At 41.6% G+C, this 19,565-nt stretch overlaps 1 protein-coding gene and 1 long non-coding RNA gene across 5 annotated transcripts in view; one reads left to right on the forward strand and one right to left on the reverse strand.

The window, feature by feature from the left end:
- The window catches only part of RCOR1 (REST corepressor 1), a 140,617-nt gene extending 130,046 nt beyond the window's left edge, over positions 1-10,571 (reverse strand). For 3 of the 4 annotated variants that reach the window (XM_088149810.1, XM_088149809.1, XM_088149808.1), the window contains exons 1-2: positions 10,005-10,570; positions 9,789-9,848 (exon numbers count right to left, since the gene is read on the reverse strand). In XM_088149810.1, the coding sequence (XP_088005936.1) occupies positions 9,789-9,848; positions 10,005-10,230 (286 nt within the window). In that variant the 5' untranslated portion in view covers positions 10,231-10,570. Of the gene's footprint in view, positions 1-9,788; positions 9,849-10,004 lie in introns of all 4 variants that reach the window. The other variant, XM_088149807.1, reaches the window with a different exon arrangement.
- A 1,401-nt stretch (positions 10,572-11,972) lies between these two features.
- LOC148214699 (uncharacterized) lies at positions 11,973-18,306 on the forward strand. Its single transcript, XR_015797707.1, has 3 exons — positions 11,973-13,234; positions 13,739-13,823; positions 17,813-18,306. It is a non-coding gene; the product is annotated as an uncharacterized LOC148214699 (long non-coding RNA).
- The last annotated feature ends 1,259 nt before the right edge of the window (positions 18,307-19,565 follow it).

The following is a 19,565-nucleotide window of genomic DNA, read 5'->3' on the forward strand; positions in this document are numbered from 1 at the left end:
TTTTTAGATGAAATTTAAATTCCTGACCCAGCCAAATGGGAACCCCTGAACCTCAGAGCTGGGCTGTGAGTTCTACCCTTTGCCAAAAGCTAGATAGCAAATTGTAAGCAATTACATGCACTGCAAATAGGCTAGCTTTTTTTTTTTTTTTAGTAGAATGATAATCAAAGGCTATTTTAGTTAAATTGTAATCCTGCTCCTTCCCAAGACAGAATCTGGATTTAAATGCTGCTTATATTCCACAAAAACAAATTTCCTTGCCCTGCAAATTCCTACCTAGGCATAGAATAGTCAGTATATGAGAAAGTGGAACCATGGTCATAGTCTCTTTCTCTTGCCACTCCCTTTCATTCTATACTTTCACTTCCTGCAAACGCTTATTTTCTTTAAAGTGACGCTTCATATCAAAATGCAATTCTCAGAAGTGTTTCTTAGAATATCTGTAATACATATTACCTATTTCTTGCTAATGTTCTTCCACATTTCAGATGTATTACTAGTTCGCTAAGCCTAAATCCTTGATATGTAAAATGCTGGTCAGCATTAACCTTTATTTCTGTATATTAAAGGATCCGTTTATCCCCAAGTCTGTGTCATTTTGTGTTCAATTATACACGCATACAATTTTTAAATCCCACATATTTCTGCACACATTTTGCTGTAAAAATGAGCAAATCTCAGCACTGTTCCATCAAAAAATATGGGCACTTCTATACATATTCCTGAGCTGAGAACGACATTTCAAACCCCAAAGTAGAGCACAACACAAAGGATAACTGTGCTACTCTCTGAATACTAGTCAAAGAAATGTGAATTAAGTCAGTTCACTTTAAAACACAGATCTAATAATATTTGCCAGTATTTCTTTTTTTAGGAGATATTAATGTTCAAACAGTAATTGTTTTCAGGGAAGAAAATGAACAGGCAAACTTTTAAAAGTGCTCTTTCCAGACAATATTAGTTATTCGGTTATGAAGGGAAAGTTGGAAAAGGTTTTATTATTATTGTTGTCCTCATCTCTAATCCTCCTCCTCCTCCAAGTAACTCAAGATATCATGCATGTTTTTTCTACACAGCTAGACTGAAAGAGGTAGTTTACTGGGTGAATTTTATGAGTATAAATTAAATGTGACTAAATGGAGATTTGACCTTAGTTCTCAGTCATCTGTAGTCATTGCCTCTTTTTTTTCCCTTCCTAAGCAGCTACTTCAATTTATCATTTCATTTTAAATAAACTAATGACCATTTCATGGAGATAAAAGTCCAATGAAAATGGGAAGATAACAAGGGAAGAAGAAGACAAAATTATCTTGGAAAACATTAACATTTCTCTTTCCACACCCCAAACATGAAGAATATTTACTAGGGAAGCCAGTACAAACATGTACTTGACATTTTGGATAGAAAGCTATCCTTGGATTATTCATATCAAGTACTTACTTCAGGATGGGAAGGTAACAAGAGACCTTGAGAGGAGTGTCTACTCAGGAACTGTGCTGAGCATAATGAGGCATTTGGTTATATTTAACAGACAAAGAACAGTTTGGAAAGAAAACTACAGGGCTCTAAACACACAGGAAAAGTGCCAAAAAGCATCCTCAAGACACTGGATTAGCAAATTTTACTAAGTCATAATGTGGTTTCTTTGCTTTTGGCTTAGCATGTTGTGTGAACTCAACTGAAAGCTTATTCAACCCATGATTCAACAATCCTGCCTTAGCACAAGGAATAAACTTAATTAGCCTTCAAGAAACCCTAAAAAGGAAATTGGACACTGAAAGTATGGTCTTCAACTTGGAACTCAGGCAGTCAAAGGGCAAGTTAAGCCCTCTAACCAGGAAGGGCTCCTCAGTCAAAACCAAGGACCAATTCTTGCTTTCATATGTCAATAGAACCAACTACACTTCAGGCATAAAGTGATGCATTCTAAGTTTTTATGTAGTCAATAGAATGTACAGTTCAATTCAGACCATTACACCAACTGAAATTTTAATAGTGCTAATCAGTTGATTGCTACCTATGTATCTTGTGAGATTTCCTCCTGATCTAGCACAGGATTTTAAAGTTTGCTTTTGAAAATTTTAAATCAGCTGACTCCATAACTCAATATAGAGTGACTCGGTCAGTCACTCATGCCCTAGTCATCTCCCGTATAGACTATTGCAATGCACTCTACATGGGACTACCCTTGAAGAGTATCCGGAAGCTACAGCTGGTGCAAAATGCGGCCACACAAGCAATTTTGGGTGCCCCAAAGATGGCACATGTAACACCCCTGCTGCAGGAGCTGCACTGGGTGGCAGTTTGCTTCCGGGTTCAATTCAAGATGTTGGTTATCACCTTTAAAACTCTATATGGCATGGGACCAGGTTACCCGAGGCACTGTCTCATCCCCGTTACGTTGACCCGTCCCACCCGGTCAGGCAGAGAAGGTATGTTACAGACCCCGTCTACGAAAAAATGTCAACTGGTTAAGCCCAGGAGGAGAGCCTTCTCTGCTACTGCCCTCACCTTATGGAACACTCTTCCCCCAGAGGTGAGGTGGGCCCCCACTCTCCCAGCCTTCTGGAAAGAGGTGAAGACCTGGCTATGCCAACTCGCATGGGGTGAGAGGGGATATAGCCAACCCTGGGAGTGGCTGGTGCCTTGAAGATGCTCCCCACGTCTAATAACTCTTAGTTAAAATTTTCTTGGAAGATATTATTTATATAGGAAGTCTTCTTGTAGTGTGTTTTAATTCATATTTATTCTATTTTAATTAATATTTATTCTTTTTACTATAAACAGCCCAGAGTCGCTCTGCAGTGAGATGACACAGTGGGCAGTGACAAATTTGAAATATGAATGAATGAATGAATGAATGAATGAATGAATGAATGAATAAAAAAAATATGTTAGCTATTATACTTCCCAGAATTCTGAGCCAGAATGGCCAAAGTCGGAGGTAACTATTTTCTTGTATGGTTCAGCAATGCTTCAGAAAATCTTTTGAAGAAGCCCTTTAGAATATTAAAGACAAAAGGACATCAATGTGTCTCTGACTTTCTCAGAGAAGGTTTAAAAGCTGCCTTCTTGAGCTTCTAAACAAAAGGTGGGATATAAATCAAATAAATATATTCATTCTTTTCCAATCAATTTCCCTCCACATGTTTTTGAAATATTATTATTATTTACTAAATTTGTCACCCAACTCCCAACAATTCTGCATGGCTCACAAGTAAATCATTTATTAAAAAAATACAATAAGAAACAAAAATAAGGAATAAAAGATAGTAAGATGACAGAAACCAGACTAGAACAGAAAAACATATATATACCCACACAATTCATGAGGGCATCGCTCGCCCTTCAATACAACAGGATCTCAAGATATAGTTATATGTGGAATTGAACCAGCACGCAAGCAAGCAATGAATTTTATTTATGCCAGGAGAAGCAAGTAGCTACTAAAGAAGGGTAAGGCTCTTGACTTTTTTCTTTTTTTTTAGTCATAGCACCTTTGAATGGAGGTATCTGCAGGATCAGAAGCTTTTGTCAAGTGACAAAAGTAGTGTAACGCCATAAGTTCCACCCCTTCCCTACATGCCGATGATATCACAACATGCTTTCAAAAGCAGCAAAGCTTGCATTGCAACACACTTCCATCATTTGCACGGGTTAACCAACCCCTCTCACCCTATGCCTCTATCCTTGAACTTCTTAACCAGACCTCAGATGGGCAGTTGGAAACAAGCAGCATACCATAAGGAACCATAATGAAAAAAGTTGGCAAATAAATTTCAGATGTTTGCTGAACATGTAGGACACATGGCAGGACTCTAGCCTGTTCCCTTGAATGATTCAGAAAAGCAGGAAAGGAAACTCACAAAAAAAAGTGAGGGATCATCAGAAGACTACTGAAAAGTTCATTCCCAATTCTAAAATAATTCAACATTGTACAGGCCTCAATTGTGCATCACACGCCTATAAATGTTGGGTTCAAATATCATACTTAGCCACTGTTTACCGAATACACCACAATTTGCTAGGTTTACAAAACATACTAGCCCAAAACAAATAAACTTCATTGTGTCTTAAGTCTTATAAAATCTATTTACTTATTTATTGAGGCTTATATGCAGTTCCATTTGCAAGAGACTTTGAACAGCTTATACTCCAATATAAGTAACCTTCTCTTTGGAGAAGACCCTGATGCTGGGAAAGATTGAAGGCAAAAGAAGAAGAGGACGGCAGAGGATGAGATGCTTAGATAGCATCACTGAAGCAATGAGCATGAAACTGAGCAAACTCAGGGAGGCTGTGAAGGACAGGAAGGCCTGGCGCAATATGGTTCATGGGGTCATGAAGAGTCGGACACAACTTAACGACTAAACAACAACAACAACAACAAGTAACCAGGTTAAAATAGCACAGCATCAAGGAACAAACAACAACCAATGATGCTGATTCTCTATAAGAGAGCATCCCACAAAGATCCTCTAGAAGAACCAGGTCTTAGTGGCCTCAAATCCTAGCAGGGTTAGGGCCACCCTAATTTCTGGTGGTATGCTCTTCCAGAGAAGGGAAGCAACAGAAGAGGTCTGCCCCTGCCATCCCTGATGGCGATATTCCCTAGAAGTCAACATCACATGATTTTTACCAACCATTAATAAACCTAAGACAATATGCCACTGCACCAGGTTCAACATATAAACAGCATGAAACACAGATTTTCACAAACACTGCTTATCTAAGTCTCCCATTTATAGCAAACCTACTCATCCTTTAGGCAACTGATCTTAAACATTTTGTCATCTTATTATTGCTACTCATTATGTTTCTAAACTTATGAATAATCAGCATTCTCTGGACTATTAAAACAGTAAAAACAATAAAATCCATTGATAAGTAACCGAAAAGGGGTTAATAAAAATATTTAAAAGCCAATGTAATCCTATCATTCTGCTTGACATTTAGATTGCCTAAGATAGCAAAAAAACAAAAACAAAAAGTCACAAAGATTAAAATACAGGACCAGAAAAGCATTTTCAAGTTAACCGCAGCAAATCTGTAGGTATCTGAGAGGGGAAAAAACTGCCTGGGATATTTTCCAGCACAATTTACTTACTGATTCAAAAAGAAAAAAAAACTTTGTTTGTTTGTTTAAAAAGAAAAGGAACTGCTGAGACTGAAGACCTACTTGACATAATACTTCTGGGAAAGATTCCCTTGACATTACTGACATTTCTGTGAGTTAAAGCAATATTCATTGTGAAGTAATTGACAATCTCTACCTTTAATTAGTACAGAACTTCACTAATAAGGGGTTTTTTTTAATGAAAAGTTTGTTTTTGTTTTTTAATTACCGACAGTGCTCTGCAAACTCCTTAACATTGGATAGAAACTACAGTATTTTTAAAAAAGACCTAAGTGCAACTTATTGCTCTTTAGATAAAACGTCAGTTCCTCATGCATGTAATCTCTACCACAAGTGTACAAGAACTCATTGAACACACAATCCATCTCCTTCAAAATCATCAGGATTCTCTTGCTCTTAACTTCAGCATACCATCTGCAAATGTCTAGCGTTTAAATTCAATTTTATTACAAACCCAACTTTGATTTAAAAGAACAGGAAAATTTTAGACTGAACAGGGGGAGTTGTGAACTTTTTTTTACACATACACTGATGTTTTTAAAGAAAAATCTACAAAACACAATGCAATTTTCACCAAATTAAACTGTGAACAACCTTCCCCAGCCTGATATCCTCCAGATATATGGGAACCACAGCTCCTGGGATTCTTTCCAAATTGGCTATGAATTCTGGGAGCTGTAGTCCCAACACATCTAGAGAACACAAGTTAGAGAAAAATGGCCACTGATATTTTAGCAACTGGGGTTTACTGATCATGTTAACCCACGGTTTATTTAATTATGATTTCTTGAATAAGTCACTGGCTGGGCTCATTCAAAACACTAAGTCATAAACTATGGTCTATAAATCATAATGGTGGATGAATTCATATGACATACTCAGCTAACAAGTAATTACAGTGCAACACAGGACAGAAACAAAATACTGAAAACCTGGGAAGCCTCACACAGATGCTGATATATGCAAGTTTAGAAAGATTTTTTGGAACACACTTTTTCCATACAAAACCTTAATAGTTAACCGATTCTCCTCTTTACCAGCAATGTAACAAAATGATCACACCTACATTATAATAGTCCACATCATCATCACCACTGTCGCCTCAACTCACATTTTAGGTTAAATAAAAGAGCAGAGAATCTGACAACAGATCCTTCAACATCTGACACATTTTATTCTTAAAAACTCAGGGCCATTTCATCTAAGAGGTCTCTTCTACTTGAAAGCTAATTGCATATTAATACAGTAGGATGCTATTTATGTATGATACAACGTGTCTATTTTGCTGCATACATTCAACTCACACTTTCACAAGCTCTCTTCAAGCATTTGGTTTCCAAAGCCTGGGAAGGAGAGAGACCCACATGTTACACTCTCGCCACCCACTCACACCAGTCTGAAACAAAAGGTCAACAAAAGGTGGTTCCTGCCCTCCATGCATTCAAAGCTGTGGGCATGCAGATCAGTAAGCTTCATACACACGCATGGCAAGTTTCACTTCCTTACCAACATGGGCAACTGACAGGGGTAGTGCCAAAGAATGCCTTCCCATCTCCTCTACGTACTTTTAGATTCAAACACCTGAAAGCAGCTATGCACAAATGTAAAAATAGCAACTCTGAAGTTAGACATTTGTCACATGACTAAGCTATATGTGGAATTCATGTACTGCAGTTTTCTGGACAGATATGTATCAGGCATTAAAAAAAGGGCTTACATTAACATGAGATAAGCACATATAGTATCCTGCTAGACCTGAGAAAACACAGATTCCAATCCATACAATGAAACTTGCTGGCTCAGAATTAGTCTAACTCAAACTAGCCGTCCAGTAAGGTAAACATGAGAACAGAACAGGAAAAGAAAGAAACTGCATATACAATGTTCACTTTTTAAAGGAAAGGCAGGGTGAAAGTATAAAAGATAGGCAGCAGTCTGGAGTGAGAAAAGAAAACTGAGAGAGAAAATGTAAATATGCTACTATAATGAAATACCACCATTTCATTTTCCTAAGGAAGTCAATGTATATTTTTGCTCCAAGTTTCATAATTAAATTTTATACAGCATACTAAGTGCTAATGCATGCACACATCTTCTCAGATTTTAAGAATCACTTTGAAAAAAGCAACACCCTAGTTAGGTAGATCAGAATTATTTACTCCCTATATTGCAGACTGGGAACTAACTGGAAAGAATCATAGCTTGTTAAGGCCACATTCAGCCTAATGATGTACAGGCAGACTTAGGTTACAGTCCCACACTCACATAATTAGGGAGTAAATAACCTCAGAAGATAAGAATAAAATTCAAAATGATCTTTCTAAAGTGGGAAACCGTTTTGTTAGTTCAGCTCAGACACTTATGAAAAGTTTAGTAAGAGAGGACGGGGAGAATCAAATCCATACATCTAAGCTGTTGGCTACAACTGACCACAAGCTAAATGGGGATCAGCAAATAAAATAGCTGCCAAAATAAATACATAAATGCAATTTTCAGCATAGTTCCCAAATCATAAGAAACAGTTTGACTTTACTGTGTAGCCTGACTTCATGTTGGAATATTGTGTCCAGCTCTTTGCATTTCACCTTAAGGAGGATATGAACCAATCAAACAAGTTCAGGAGACAGCAACTAAAGGGTCAGGGATGTGGAAAACAAGTCCCAAATGGGTTATGGAAATAGAACTATTTAGCAGAGACAGAAGGCTAATGGCAGACCAGGATAGTACCCCTGAAATATCTGTCATGTATGAGAGGAAAAAACTTGTTTTCCACCCCAGAAAAACAGGGCAAGGTCTAATGGGCTAGTTAGGAGGGGAGATTTTGGCTGAACATTAGAAGTAACTTCTTAAAAGAACAGCAATTAACACTGCAATATATTCAACTAATGGGAGGGGTTTCACTTGCCAGTTTTCCAACAAAAGCTGGACAGCCATTTGCTGAGGATGCTCCAGCTGTGTATTTCCTGTTGCCAACAGGGAACTGGATGGATTGCAAGGCCCTTGCCTAACTCTATGGTAGTAAACCGGGGACTTCCTGATTCATAGCCTTGGCAGCTCTTATATACCTACTAGTACAACAACCTATTATGACAATCCGCAAGCTAGAAAAATATTAAGAATTCCTCAGGATCAAAAGAAATGACACATTTTTCAAATTAAACAGTTCTTTGCTTTTTTTAAAAAAAATAGCTTATAATTACAAGGAAACCATTTAAAAGCTTGCATTTAAAAACTAAAGAAATAAAGCCCTCCCCTCTTTAAAAAAATTGCAGGCATGGCCTCCAATACACTCAAGAGGAGCACTTTTTAAAAATTCTGTGCTTTACAAGAACACTTCAATTCCTTTGTTTACTCAGTTTCCCCTTAACATTTTAAATCAGAAAGAAAATATAATCAAGTGGAACATTACAGAGTAGCTTCTCCAAGAGGCATGGCTGAGTTTAATGAAACTGCAAATCCTAAAGAAAGGAACAAAAAAATGAAGCTTTTTCACCCCATTCCTAACAGTAGCATCATATCTGCAAGCACAGGAAGAGAATCAGGAATCCTTCTTTCTCAATGGACAAATTTGTTTTCCTGTTTGTCACCAAATCTACCAAGCGCCCCCTAGAAAGTGCTCTGTGCTTTTCATTAACTGCTCCTCTTTTCTTTCTTTGCCCTTTACTTGCCCTAAATTTCATCATTAAGAAAGCAAGAAGTAAAAGAGCCTTATTCTCACCACTACCTCAAAAAACCTAATCGGATAAAACCACTCATTAAAAAAAAGTAATTGGATTTAGGTCAATTGCATCTAAAATAATTATGTGCAAAGGGGGAAGGGGAGGAGTCTCGGGGAGTAGACTGGCACCGATTTTCATAAAGGGCCAGCTCTTCTAACTCTGTGAATATGGAAATAGTAGCCACACCTGAAAGCCAACAAAAAATGGGGGTGGGGGACATAAGATTAAAGCTTTTTTTCCCCTTGCTATGTCAACCAGTTATCTTCCACATCATCAAGGGGAAGGACAAAATGGAAAACATTTATTTATAAAATAGATTTCATATAAGGAAGTAAAACCCCAGAATAACTCCACTACCATACCCTCCTCCCCCTCCCCGTCCATTCCCAAGTGTGCTGCTGCCACCTTTCCTGAACTCATTTCTCTCCCCATCATCAATTCTCCCCCCCCCCCTTTCCTTTCTTTGAACTGCTGGACAGACATGCAATTTAGGCGGGGAGGGGAATTTTTACCTTCCCACCTCTGCAAATGAAACTCCCTTAAAAAAGAAAAACTAAAACAACAGGAAGAAAGTGTCCTCTAATCTTACTTTTAATATTTTCACGGGAAAAAATGAGTTAATTACAGAAGCTTGTAGCGATCCAGACAGGCTTCCTCTTGGGGATAAGATCCATTAAACTCAACGGAGATACCCTCCCGAATGAAGTCCACATTAGGAGCTGGCCACGGTTTGCCACCTTGGTGCACCCTTCCTGAGGGGGTAGCCCGCGGCACTCGTGAGATTTACCCTCGAGTAAGACCGCCATCAGGTGGGGGTGGCAGGAGGAGTCGGAAGGTGTAAAGGGAGAGCCACCTATTTCAAAAACATCGATGGAGAAGTCGTGGAAGAATGAGAGCCTTTCTGCTTTTTGAGAAGGGAAAAAATGACTCACCGGGATCAAAGTCAGGAACAACCGCTTGATATTGGGGTCCCACTCTCATTCCTCCTCCTCCTGACAACATTAAAAACAAAGAATTATTATTTCCCAATTCTAGCTTTCCTTCCCCTCCCCCCCCCCCCGCGGGCTGTAGCTCTGATAAAGAGTTGTGGGGTTTTGAAGGCGAGGAAGCGGCCACACTCCCCGCTCCTCTTTTCCCCAAAGACTCACCGTGCTCCTCATCGCTGGAAGAGCCGGAGCTGCCTTCTTCCCAGTTGTTGCTGCTGCTATTCCCATTGGGCGCTGCTGCCGCTGCCAAACTTTTATTATTCCCATTGTTAGCGTTGTTGGCGCTGGCGGAGGCGCTGTTGGAAGCGCTGGCCGCGCTGCTGGCATTATTGTTCCTGCCCCTTCTCTTCCCTGAGACCTCTGGGCCCTTCTCTATCATGGTTGGCATGGGGGGCGGGGGGGGGGAGGCGGCCAAGAAGAAGCCCGGACTCAGAATTTGGCGAGAAAAGGGGAAAGAGTGCAGAAATAACAGCAGGACTCTTCTCTTTCTGCAAAAAGGCAGGGGAGAGGAGGGGGAGGGAAAAAGAAGAAGAAAAAAAAACCCAGCTCCGGGGAAGTTGGCCGCAACTGAAGGCTTCGCGCTCCCCCTGCGCTATTTGCAAGTTTTAGATTGCGGGACTTTTCCTTCCTCGCTCCTCTTTTTTCAAATTCCCTGCAATGAGACGAAGCCTCGAACTTTAAGGCTCATCCCTTTCCTTGCACTTCCCTGCACTGGGACTAGTCACTGTCAACCTGAGCTGCTAGGCTCCCCGCGAGCCTGCCCCCCCGCTCCACCCATTGGCCGCCCACACATTTTGGGAAGATTTCCCCACTCCCCATTGGCCCTTCCTCCCCGTCCATCAAAGCCGGCCCGATGCTTCCGTTTGTTAAGTTAGGTGGAGAGGCGTATCGCCCGCTCTACGTGGTTAGAGCTTTGCAATCTCTACGCCCAATGATACAGCTTGTTCCAAGGCTACATTGTATCATTATAGAGGGAAAAGGGGGAAAGAGGGGGAGTTGGGCAGCTGCCCTGAAAGCTCGGCCGTGCAGCCCGGCTTAGGAAGGGGACGTGGGTGCAAAGGAGCTGCTGGGGGGCCGCAGCAGGGCGAGCTGGATCGAGCAGCCGCCTCTCGCGCTCTGCCTCTCGCTTCTGCCCTCAGAAACAAGGGGTAAGAGTAGCTTGGGACTATTTTCTTCCACCACCCCCTCCTTCTTGGCGGAAGGCTACTGGCGACACGCTGAACAGTTTGAATGGAATCTCCATACAAAGAAACTAAAAGAACCCCACGAAGTGTCTCCGCGTCTCCGCCGTACAGTTTCGACGCGTGTTTCCACGCGTGTGCGAGGAAAGCGGGTCCCCCCCCCTTTCTTTCGAGTGGCGAAATCTCCCTCTGTAACTGAAGCGATGCGTCCTTTTCGGAGGAAAAAAAAAAGGCCGCGAGAGAAGGCGACTTAGGGCTTCGGGGAGGCAGAAAAACTCTAAATTGCTGGAGTTTTTAAGCAAATCGGGTTTGTCTCGTGGCGCTGAGTTGAGAGAGGAAGAGGGAAACCCAGCTTTTCATCTGAGATAAAATGAAAGCAACTTTCCCTGCCGATTTTCCCAGGCAGGGGACGGTTTGGAAGAGGGAAGAGGCTGCCGATGTCGAGAGAACAATATCAAGTAAAGAAAGAAAGGGCAGGGAAGGAAAATCCTGGATAAGATTTGAAATGTCTCCTTGAAATGTCGGTGCCGTGTATCCACCCACAGGCAGCGCTGCTCGTTGGAATCCGCCACTAGGGCCGGAGACGCAGACGAGGCGAATGACACGAGCTGGGTTAACGTGAATTCCAAATGGGGGGAAGACTCCTTTCTCTGTTTCTTCCCCCACCTTCCTCGCCCATGAGGAGGAAGTGTGGTGGAGCTCAGAGGAAGAACTTGCCAACATCTAACCATTTTTCTACATAGAGAAAGGCGGGGGGGGGGGGGGAGGCAGCCTTGAAGATTTTATTGGAATGAAGTTACTGCCGACCAATACCTCGTTTTTTCCTCCGCAAAGCCTTTTTGAAAAGGGAACCCAGATAATTTATTGAACACCGACTTGTATTTCTTAGCTGCAAAGCAGAGAGTGAAACTTAGAAAAATTGAAGTACCAAAGCAAGATGGTGGTTATTTTTCAGTCATTAGAGATGCCTCTAGGTCCTAATCCTGCTCTCAGGAGCCTCCTAGCCATGAGCTGTCTCCAAAACTAATTACTTTCTCTCTGCTTCCATCTTCTAAGTGGAGTTAGCAAAGTTAGCAGTGCATCTAGTGGTGCACAGATTCTTACACTGCCTCTCTTAAATCTGTACAGTTTAGGCAGAAACATTTCAGCTCTGTTCTTTTGTACAGGTAAACTTTAGTAGTGCTTAAGACTCATAGGGCCTTCCCAGGGCTGAGATGATCCAATATTAGGCATTATCCACCATCCTTCAGTCAGCACAAAACTATACCAACAAGTAGTTTACTTTTCTCTTTGCTGATCTCTACCCTACCTCTGTTTCAAGTCACTGCAATCACCTGACTTCCCTCCAAGGTAATGGATGACAAATGACTTTTCCTCCCAGCTCAGTTAAAGTGCTATCCGCATGTCCTTGAGCCATCAGAAAACTTACCAGCGTAAAATCTGCTATCCCCATTGCAGATCCCTACCCTGTCACTTTAGCCTGTGTTCTGGCACGCTGCCAGATGGTGGTGGTCAAGTGTGTGGGGCATATTAAGTAAAGGTACTGGTTAACCTTCTGGCTTTCCCCTTTTCTAAATGTAACCAGCTGGAAAGAAACCCTCCACCAGTCATAGCATTGATGGGTTTAGCCATCTGCCAAAACTCTGTCAGCTTCAGCTTTCTGATCAATTGATCCAGTGTGCTTCCGTGGTACAGAGTTTGAAAGAGGCTAACCTTGGAGGTTGACCCCAGAGGTGTCTACAGTGGAGGTGCCAGTCATGTGGGCTGCGTGTGGCCCACAACGCTCCTGAGTGCAGCCCGAACCAGATTAAAATGCAACTGGGAAATATTTAACAAAATAAAATAAAAAGACAATAACACATAGATAATATTGCATTTTAAAACTAAAAAAATAATAAATTTAGTCACCAACCCCCATAAAACTCCAGGCTCCCAAGGAGTCCTGCACAAGTTTGCTGCCTTAGCTTAACTGCAGCCCCCAGGATTGTTTGGTGCTGCTGTGGTGCAAATCGAGCAGGAGCACCACGTGACAGGAGTTCCCTCTCAGGCTGCGCTGCAGCCACGCCAAGCAACCCTGATGCTGCAATTAAGCCGAGGCAGCGAGCTTGTTCCTTTTCCCTGGACAGCAGGCAGGGAGCCGTGAAATGGTAGCCGACCCGCTCCGGACCCCTGAGACGCCAGCATGTGAAGGAGCACCTCCCTCCAAAACAGGTTGAATTAATTTCTCTCCTCCCTCCAAAGCAGGCTTAATTAATATCAGTTGAGTTTTGAGCCGCGCAAGATCCACGATCATTGTTAACTTTATAAAGTTTTCCATTTTTAAATCAATAATCATTCAAGTTAAAGTAAGTTCAAAATACATCCAGAGAAGAAGGAAAAAATGGGGGGGGAATGAAAGAGAGGGGGCAATCTAAATGCTTTTTGTATAATGCTTTTTTCAAAATTTTCTTTCATTACAATATCAAATTAGAAAGGAGGAGGAAGGAAGGAAGGAAAGATAGATTGATAGATAGATTTTAATGCTTACAAAATATTGATTGCAGTTATCAGTGACTAGTGAGTTTATATTATAATCTGTAAGTGTGTATGTGTGGAGCCAGTTTGGCGTAGTGGTTAAGGTATCAGACTAGAAACCAAGAGACCATGATTTCTAGTCTTGCCTTAGATACAAAGCCAGCTGGGTGACTTTGGGCCTGTCACTTCTCTCTCGCCTAGGAAGGAGAACTGCCAAGTCACGGTAGAAAAATGCTGCCGAGAGAAGTGCAGGGGGCAAATGCCAGGAGTCCAAAACAACTTGAAGGTACAACTTTCAAGTGTGCATGTGACATAACATTATACTTTCTAGTTTCTGTACTTTAACTAAGAAATATGTAATTATTTTAACCTGTCACTATTGTATATATTTGTGATTTACTCATATTCTCATACTGTGATGCACAATTTTGTATTTGGTCTGGGAAAAGCTGCACAAAACTTTTTTTTTCAGCACACGGCACATCAGAAATTAGAGGGAACATTGAAGGAAGGTGATAAGTGGGAGTAGAAGGTGAGGAGGTGGTTTGTGCAAAAATTTGGCAGCAGGCCAGGAGGAAGCTTAGAGTGGGGTGATGGGGAAATATGTGTATGTACAGTATGTGTGTGAAACACACATACATATACACAGAGAGAAATAAATATTGGAAACAAATAGTCAAATTTGTAATAATACTTTCTTTTATATACATTAGTTATATCTACTGTAGTTCCTATCTGATTTTAATGTTTCGATGTATTAATAAGAAATATAAAAATATATGGTTTTCTAAATCGATATGGATTCTAATGTACGGTTTAGTGGCCCCTGTTTCTATTTCAGTTGGACACCATTGGTCTACAGGACCCACCACTTTTATCAAAGCAATGCAAGCAATGTTGCGAGCTCTGCCTCTTATATATCACAGTGCATATACAAAGGGGGTGGAGCCTGTATCCTGTTAGTGCTTTTGTCGTATGCACCCCCTGTGCAGAGGCTGGGCCATCAGCATCTTGCCAGATGGCTCACACAGAAGCTCAAGGAAGTGCCTGGAACAACAGAAGAGTCCAACTCTTTCAAGTCCACCAGACAGCTAATGTGTGTGCTCTAGAGGTCACTGTTATGACACAAGAGCCCCATTTGAAAGAGAATGAGCCTAAAACAGGATGTGCAGGCAGCAGGCGGACTGGATGTGCCCACACCAGCCTGAAATGGCCAGTGGGTGTGGGCTTACCCTGCCTGTGCCATTGACAGGGAGGTATATCCAGTTGTATACATGTTGATAATGCCATGGGTTGCTGTCAGCATAAGGGGGAAAGCACCACTTAACACTGACTGGAACAGCTAAGGAAGACTTAAAGGCAAGATGAAGGCAAGATTATGAGGACGCAGCAGAAAAAAGATGTTGCTACTGCTACAAGTGGGGAAGGTCCATAGTCATATATCTGAGGGTAAACTGTAATAATCTTAACGGAACTTACTTCTGAGTAAAAATGAAGAGGTTTGTGCTTTTTCCCCCCTTTATTGGTGCTTTTAAAAAATCTACTAGCTGAGTTAGCATTTCACTTCTGGCTTTAATTCTGTTGCTCTTTGTTTCTTTTTATTACGTCGTTGTTCTTGTATGCAGTGTTGAGCCCACTGACAATAAAACTATCATCATTGACTGACTGATTGATTGATTGATCATATTTATATAGTGGCCCATCTCATAAAAAAGTGACTGTGGGCAGTGTACAACACTCAGTTTAAAAACCCATAAATACATATGAAGCAATCATGATAAAAACTATAAAAACACACACAACAGGAGAGGATGGTGTTAATCATAGTAAGGGAGTCATCACAAAATCTCCCCGGTCCCCTGGGACCCCCAGGCCTGATCACATAGCCAGGTCTTAAGGGACTTGCGGAATGTTAAGGGATGGGGCTGATCTCACTTCCAAGTGAGAAGATTCCACAGGACAGGGGCCATGGCAGAGAAGGCCCACCTCCTGGGACCCGCCAAGTGGAATTCTCTGGCAGGCAGGACCCGCAGTATGCCTTCTCTGCCAGACCTGATGGGATAGGCAGATGTAATCGGGGAGAGGCAGTCCCTCAAATGACCCTGCCCCATGCCATGAAGGACTTTAAAGGTCAAAACCAGCACCTTCGATTGGACCTGGAAGCAAACTCGCATCATCTATCCACAGCCATTTTAACAACAAAATTTTCTGTATCCTTATTCAGAAGCCCCTAAATTCAGTTGAGTTTCCAGAATAAAATGCTCAGGACTGATGCTCAATCAGCTGCTTCTTTTGGCCTTTCAGGAAGCTCCTGTTCTCCCACAATGGGTGCAGCTCAGGGTGGATTTGGGGTTAAAGTCTAGGTCGTCCTCATCCAGGGAGTGGCAGGTGAGGAGGACCAGGAACAAACAACCTCAATTCATGGGCTGGCATAGACATACTGAAACCTAGTGGGACTGGTTCTGGTCACCAGGGCTTCTTGCTGTTCTGCCATTAAAGAAAAAATATAGTCAGGAGGCAACTGGTGGACAGGTACATCACTGCAGCTCATGCATATTTCATTTTATTTGTGTGTTTATTTATTTATTTGATTTATAACCCGCATTTGTACTGGAAGCCCAGGCATTGTACATAGTGCTGCATCTTCTTATTTTTCTCCACCACCACGGCCCTGGAGATAGTTGGACTAAGAGAGCGACTGGCTCAAAGTCATCTAGTGAGCTGCTGTGGGTAGACTGGAATTGGGGTCTCCTCACTCCTAGTCCAACCCCATATATTATAATAATATAATATATAGTATTTATGTATAATAATTTCTATAACATAATGGTTCTTATTCCAAAATAGTGTAAATAGTTGTCCAAAGGAAGAATTTCTCCTCCAGTAAGATAGTAGAATCTAGGATCTAAATCAGTGTTCCTTAACCTCAGCAACTTTAATATGCATGGACTTCAACTCCCATGCTGGCTGGGGAATTCTGGGAGTTGAAGTCCACACCTCTTAAAGTTGCTGAGGTTGAAAAACGCTGGTCTAAATTACTGACCTACTTTATTGCTTCTCACTCCCATTAATGAGCTCTGATATTTGAGCACATGTCTACTTGAAAAGCTTTTATTCCTGGGAAGTGCCAACTTTCGTAGAAAGTGCCTAGCTGATGTCTTGGTTTTAGACCTAGAAAGACCCATATTCAATGCCCACTCAGGTACAAAATGTATTGATAACCACTGGGCTATCTCATAACCATTATAAGCCACATTGTTATTCATTTAACCATAGCTTAGCATGTTATTTGAATCCAGCCATGACTAAGAGTGAACTCAGCCAACAATATCTTATTTAACAAAGCATGGTAAAACAAACCATCATTTCTTAAGTCTAATTTAACTCAATGACATTGTAAGGATTTTTTTAAAAGGCAGGAAGAGATAACTATGTTCTTGAGCTCTTTGGTAAAAAGGCAGAAATAAATCTAACTCTTTATATTTATTAAAACTCATATGAGTGGGTTTTGCTCATGTTGACAAAATGGTACCATTCAAACATATGATGGTGGTACCAGTTGACTAAGGGGAATCAAAGGTTTGTAGAAACACAAAAAATCTTTAGGGTGGAAAACTTCTATGGCCAAGGGGAATCAAACACTGGACACAGAATCTCTGCAGAGGTGTTCTACTACAGCCTTCAGAATATTTTTCCTACTTGTACTTAAGCACAGCACAAACATGTCCTGGAAACATGCGTTTTCTTCTGTATCCCCATGACATTGTCTCCATCTCTTCCCCAACCAGTGAGTGAGATAATTCCATCCTTAGTTGTTCCAGTATTAAAGTAGTATATTTCCCCTTATTCCAACATTGTCCAAGGGCAGCTTCAAAGTGTGTATAATCTATTAGACCTTGGCATCCATTATCTTGGAAGAAAGTAGGTGACTGCAAAATAGAGACAAGATAAAAACTGGCAATGGGGACAGTACATTTGATGCTGGTACAGTTTTCTGCCAGTTCAGGGATGGACAGATACCATTTAAATTCAGCAATGGGGAAAGGCTATATGGTTATTCTGGCTGGGCACTGTAAGAACTTTCATAGTGCCTGACTGACTTTAGCTTAAGATATTGTGTGAACCCAGCAGTTCTGATTTATTCATAAACTAGGATTAGTTTCCTAGGGTTTTATAAATGGGAGGGGAGCTGTTTCCATCTCTACCTGGAAATATTAGGAATTGAATCTAGGACCTTTTGTATGGAATACAAATTCTCTACCCATTGAACTACAGGTAGTTCTCAGTAAACAACTGTTCAAACTTACAACGATGCTGAACAAGGAGACTTATGACTGGTCCTCATAGCTGTGGCCATTGCAGCATCCCCATGGTCATGTGATGATTCGGGCGCTCAGCAACCGGGCCATAATTACGACACCACAATTTGCAACCTTCACTACTGGCTTCTGACAAGCAAGGTCAACAGGGAAGCTGGCAGGAGGTCACAAATGGCAATCACATGACTGCAGAATGCTACAGCCAAGGAGGATTCACCTAACAACAGCAACTGGAACTGCTGGAACTGCCATCATAAGTCACCATGGTCTTGTGACATCATACCTTACAACTGCATCGCTTAGCAATGGAGTTCTCAGTCCCAATGACTGTCAGTAAGTGAGGACTATCTGTATAGTTCTTATAAGTAAAAATACTGAATATTTATATTAGAATGTCCTGCATGCATACACATCTTGGTTCTCCTGAAAGAAATGTGAAATAGAATTAATACTTCCAGTGATTCTGGGCCTTTCCTTGCTACTGAGTTAAAGTACTATCTACTCAACCTTGAGTGGGTAGAAAAAAGGATTTAAAAAAATGAATCAGTAATAAACGTTATGAACTACAGTGGTACCTCTACTTACGAACGCCCCTACTTACGAAATTTTCGAGATACAACCAGTTCCGGCCCCAAAAATTTACCTCGATGTGCGAACTCCGCCTCAAGGTACGGCCATTTTTCCACCCTGACACGTGGTCCGTGGGCGTTTTTCTGCCCCGCTGCGCGGCACACAGGCGTTTTGCCACCCCACCATGCCCCTGACGCGCGGCGCGTGGGTGCTTTTCCGCCCCTGACACGCGGCGCGCGGGCGTTTTGCCGCCCCGCCGTGTGGTGCACGGGCGCTTCTCTGCCCCTGACGCGCGGCACGCGGGCACTTTTCCGCCCCTGACGCGTGGTCCGCGGACGCCAGAACGGATTAATGGTAATTACATTGAACCTTATGGGAAAATTTGCTTCGGGGTGCGACCAAATTCGGAGGGCGGAACGGATTAACCGTATTTACATTGAACCTTATGGGAAAATTTACCTCGACCTGCGACCAACTCGACTTGCGATCAGAGTCACGGAACGGATTAAGTTCGTAAGTAGAGGTACCACTGTATAGCAATTTTTCTGCAACTATTTCTTGCTTAATTGCGATAGAATTTTTAAAACTTGCTTATTTAAAATTTAAGATTATTTACAAGGCTTTCATAAAGCTGCTCCAGCTGTTTCGAATATTCTCCTTCAAGCCTAATTAAGTGGGATACTGGAGATTTTTAAAAGTTCACTAGTTATTGTGCAGCAATTGTGTAATTAATATTGTGCTTAAACTGGGTTGACGTATCTAAACGTATATCACTCATGCATTAGGGAACCTTGGCCAAGAGTACACAGCATGATTGTACAAATAACTAGGACCCTCTGAGGATGGAGGCCAAGGTCAGTATAGATAGGACCAAGAGGATCACCATCAATGGAACCATCTAGGCTTAACTGGGGTGCAGGGGTTCCCTTGCCTACCCCCTCTGTCTATAAAACCTAGCCACCTCTGCAAACAGTTCACCTTATATGATTCCAAACAGTGACCCCAACTAGACATATTTTCATTTATGCATAAGATATCAGGTTTAAGCTGGGCTTCAGTTACCACTATGGCTGGTTTGTGTAACAGAATTAGAGTACTTGAACTAGCCAATCGGGACAGAACTAATAGGAGTAGAATCC

The sequence above is a fragment of the Python bivittatus genome, unplaced genomic scaffold (assembly GCF_059951505.1).
Source record: "Python bivittatus isolate LINGU-HERP-01145 unplaced genomic scaffold, Pbiv_v1 ctg000580_np1212, whole genome shotgun sequence".
Lineage (NCBI taxonomy): Eukaryota > Metazoa > Chordata > Lepidosauria > Squamata > Pythonidae > Python > Python bivittatus.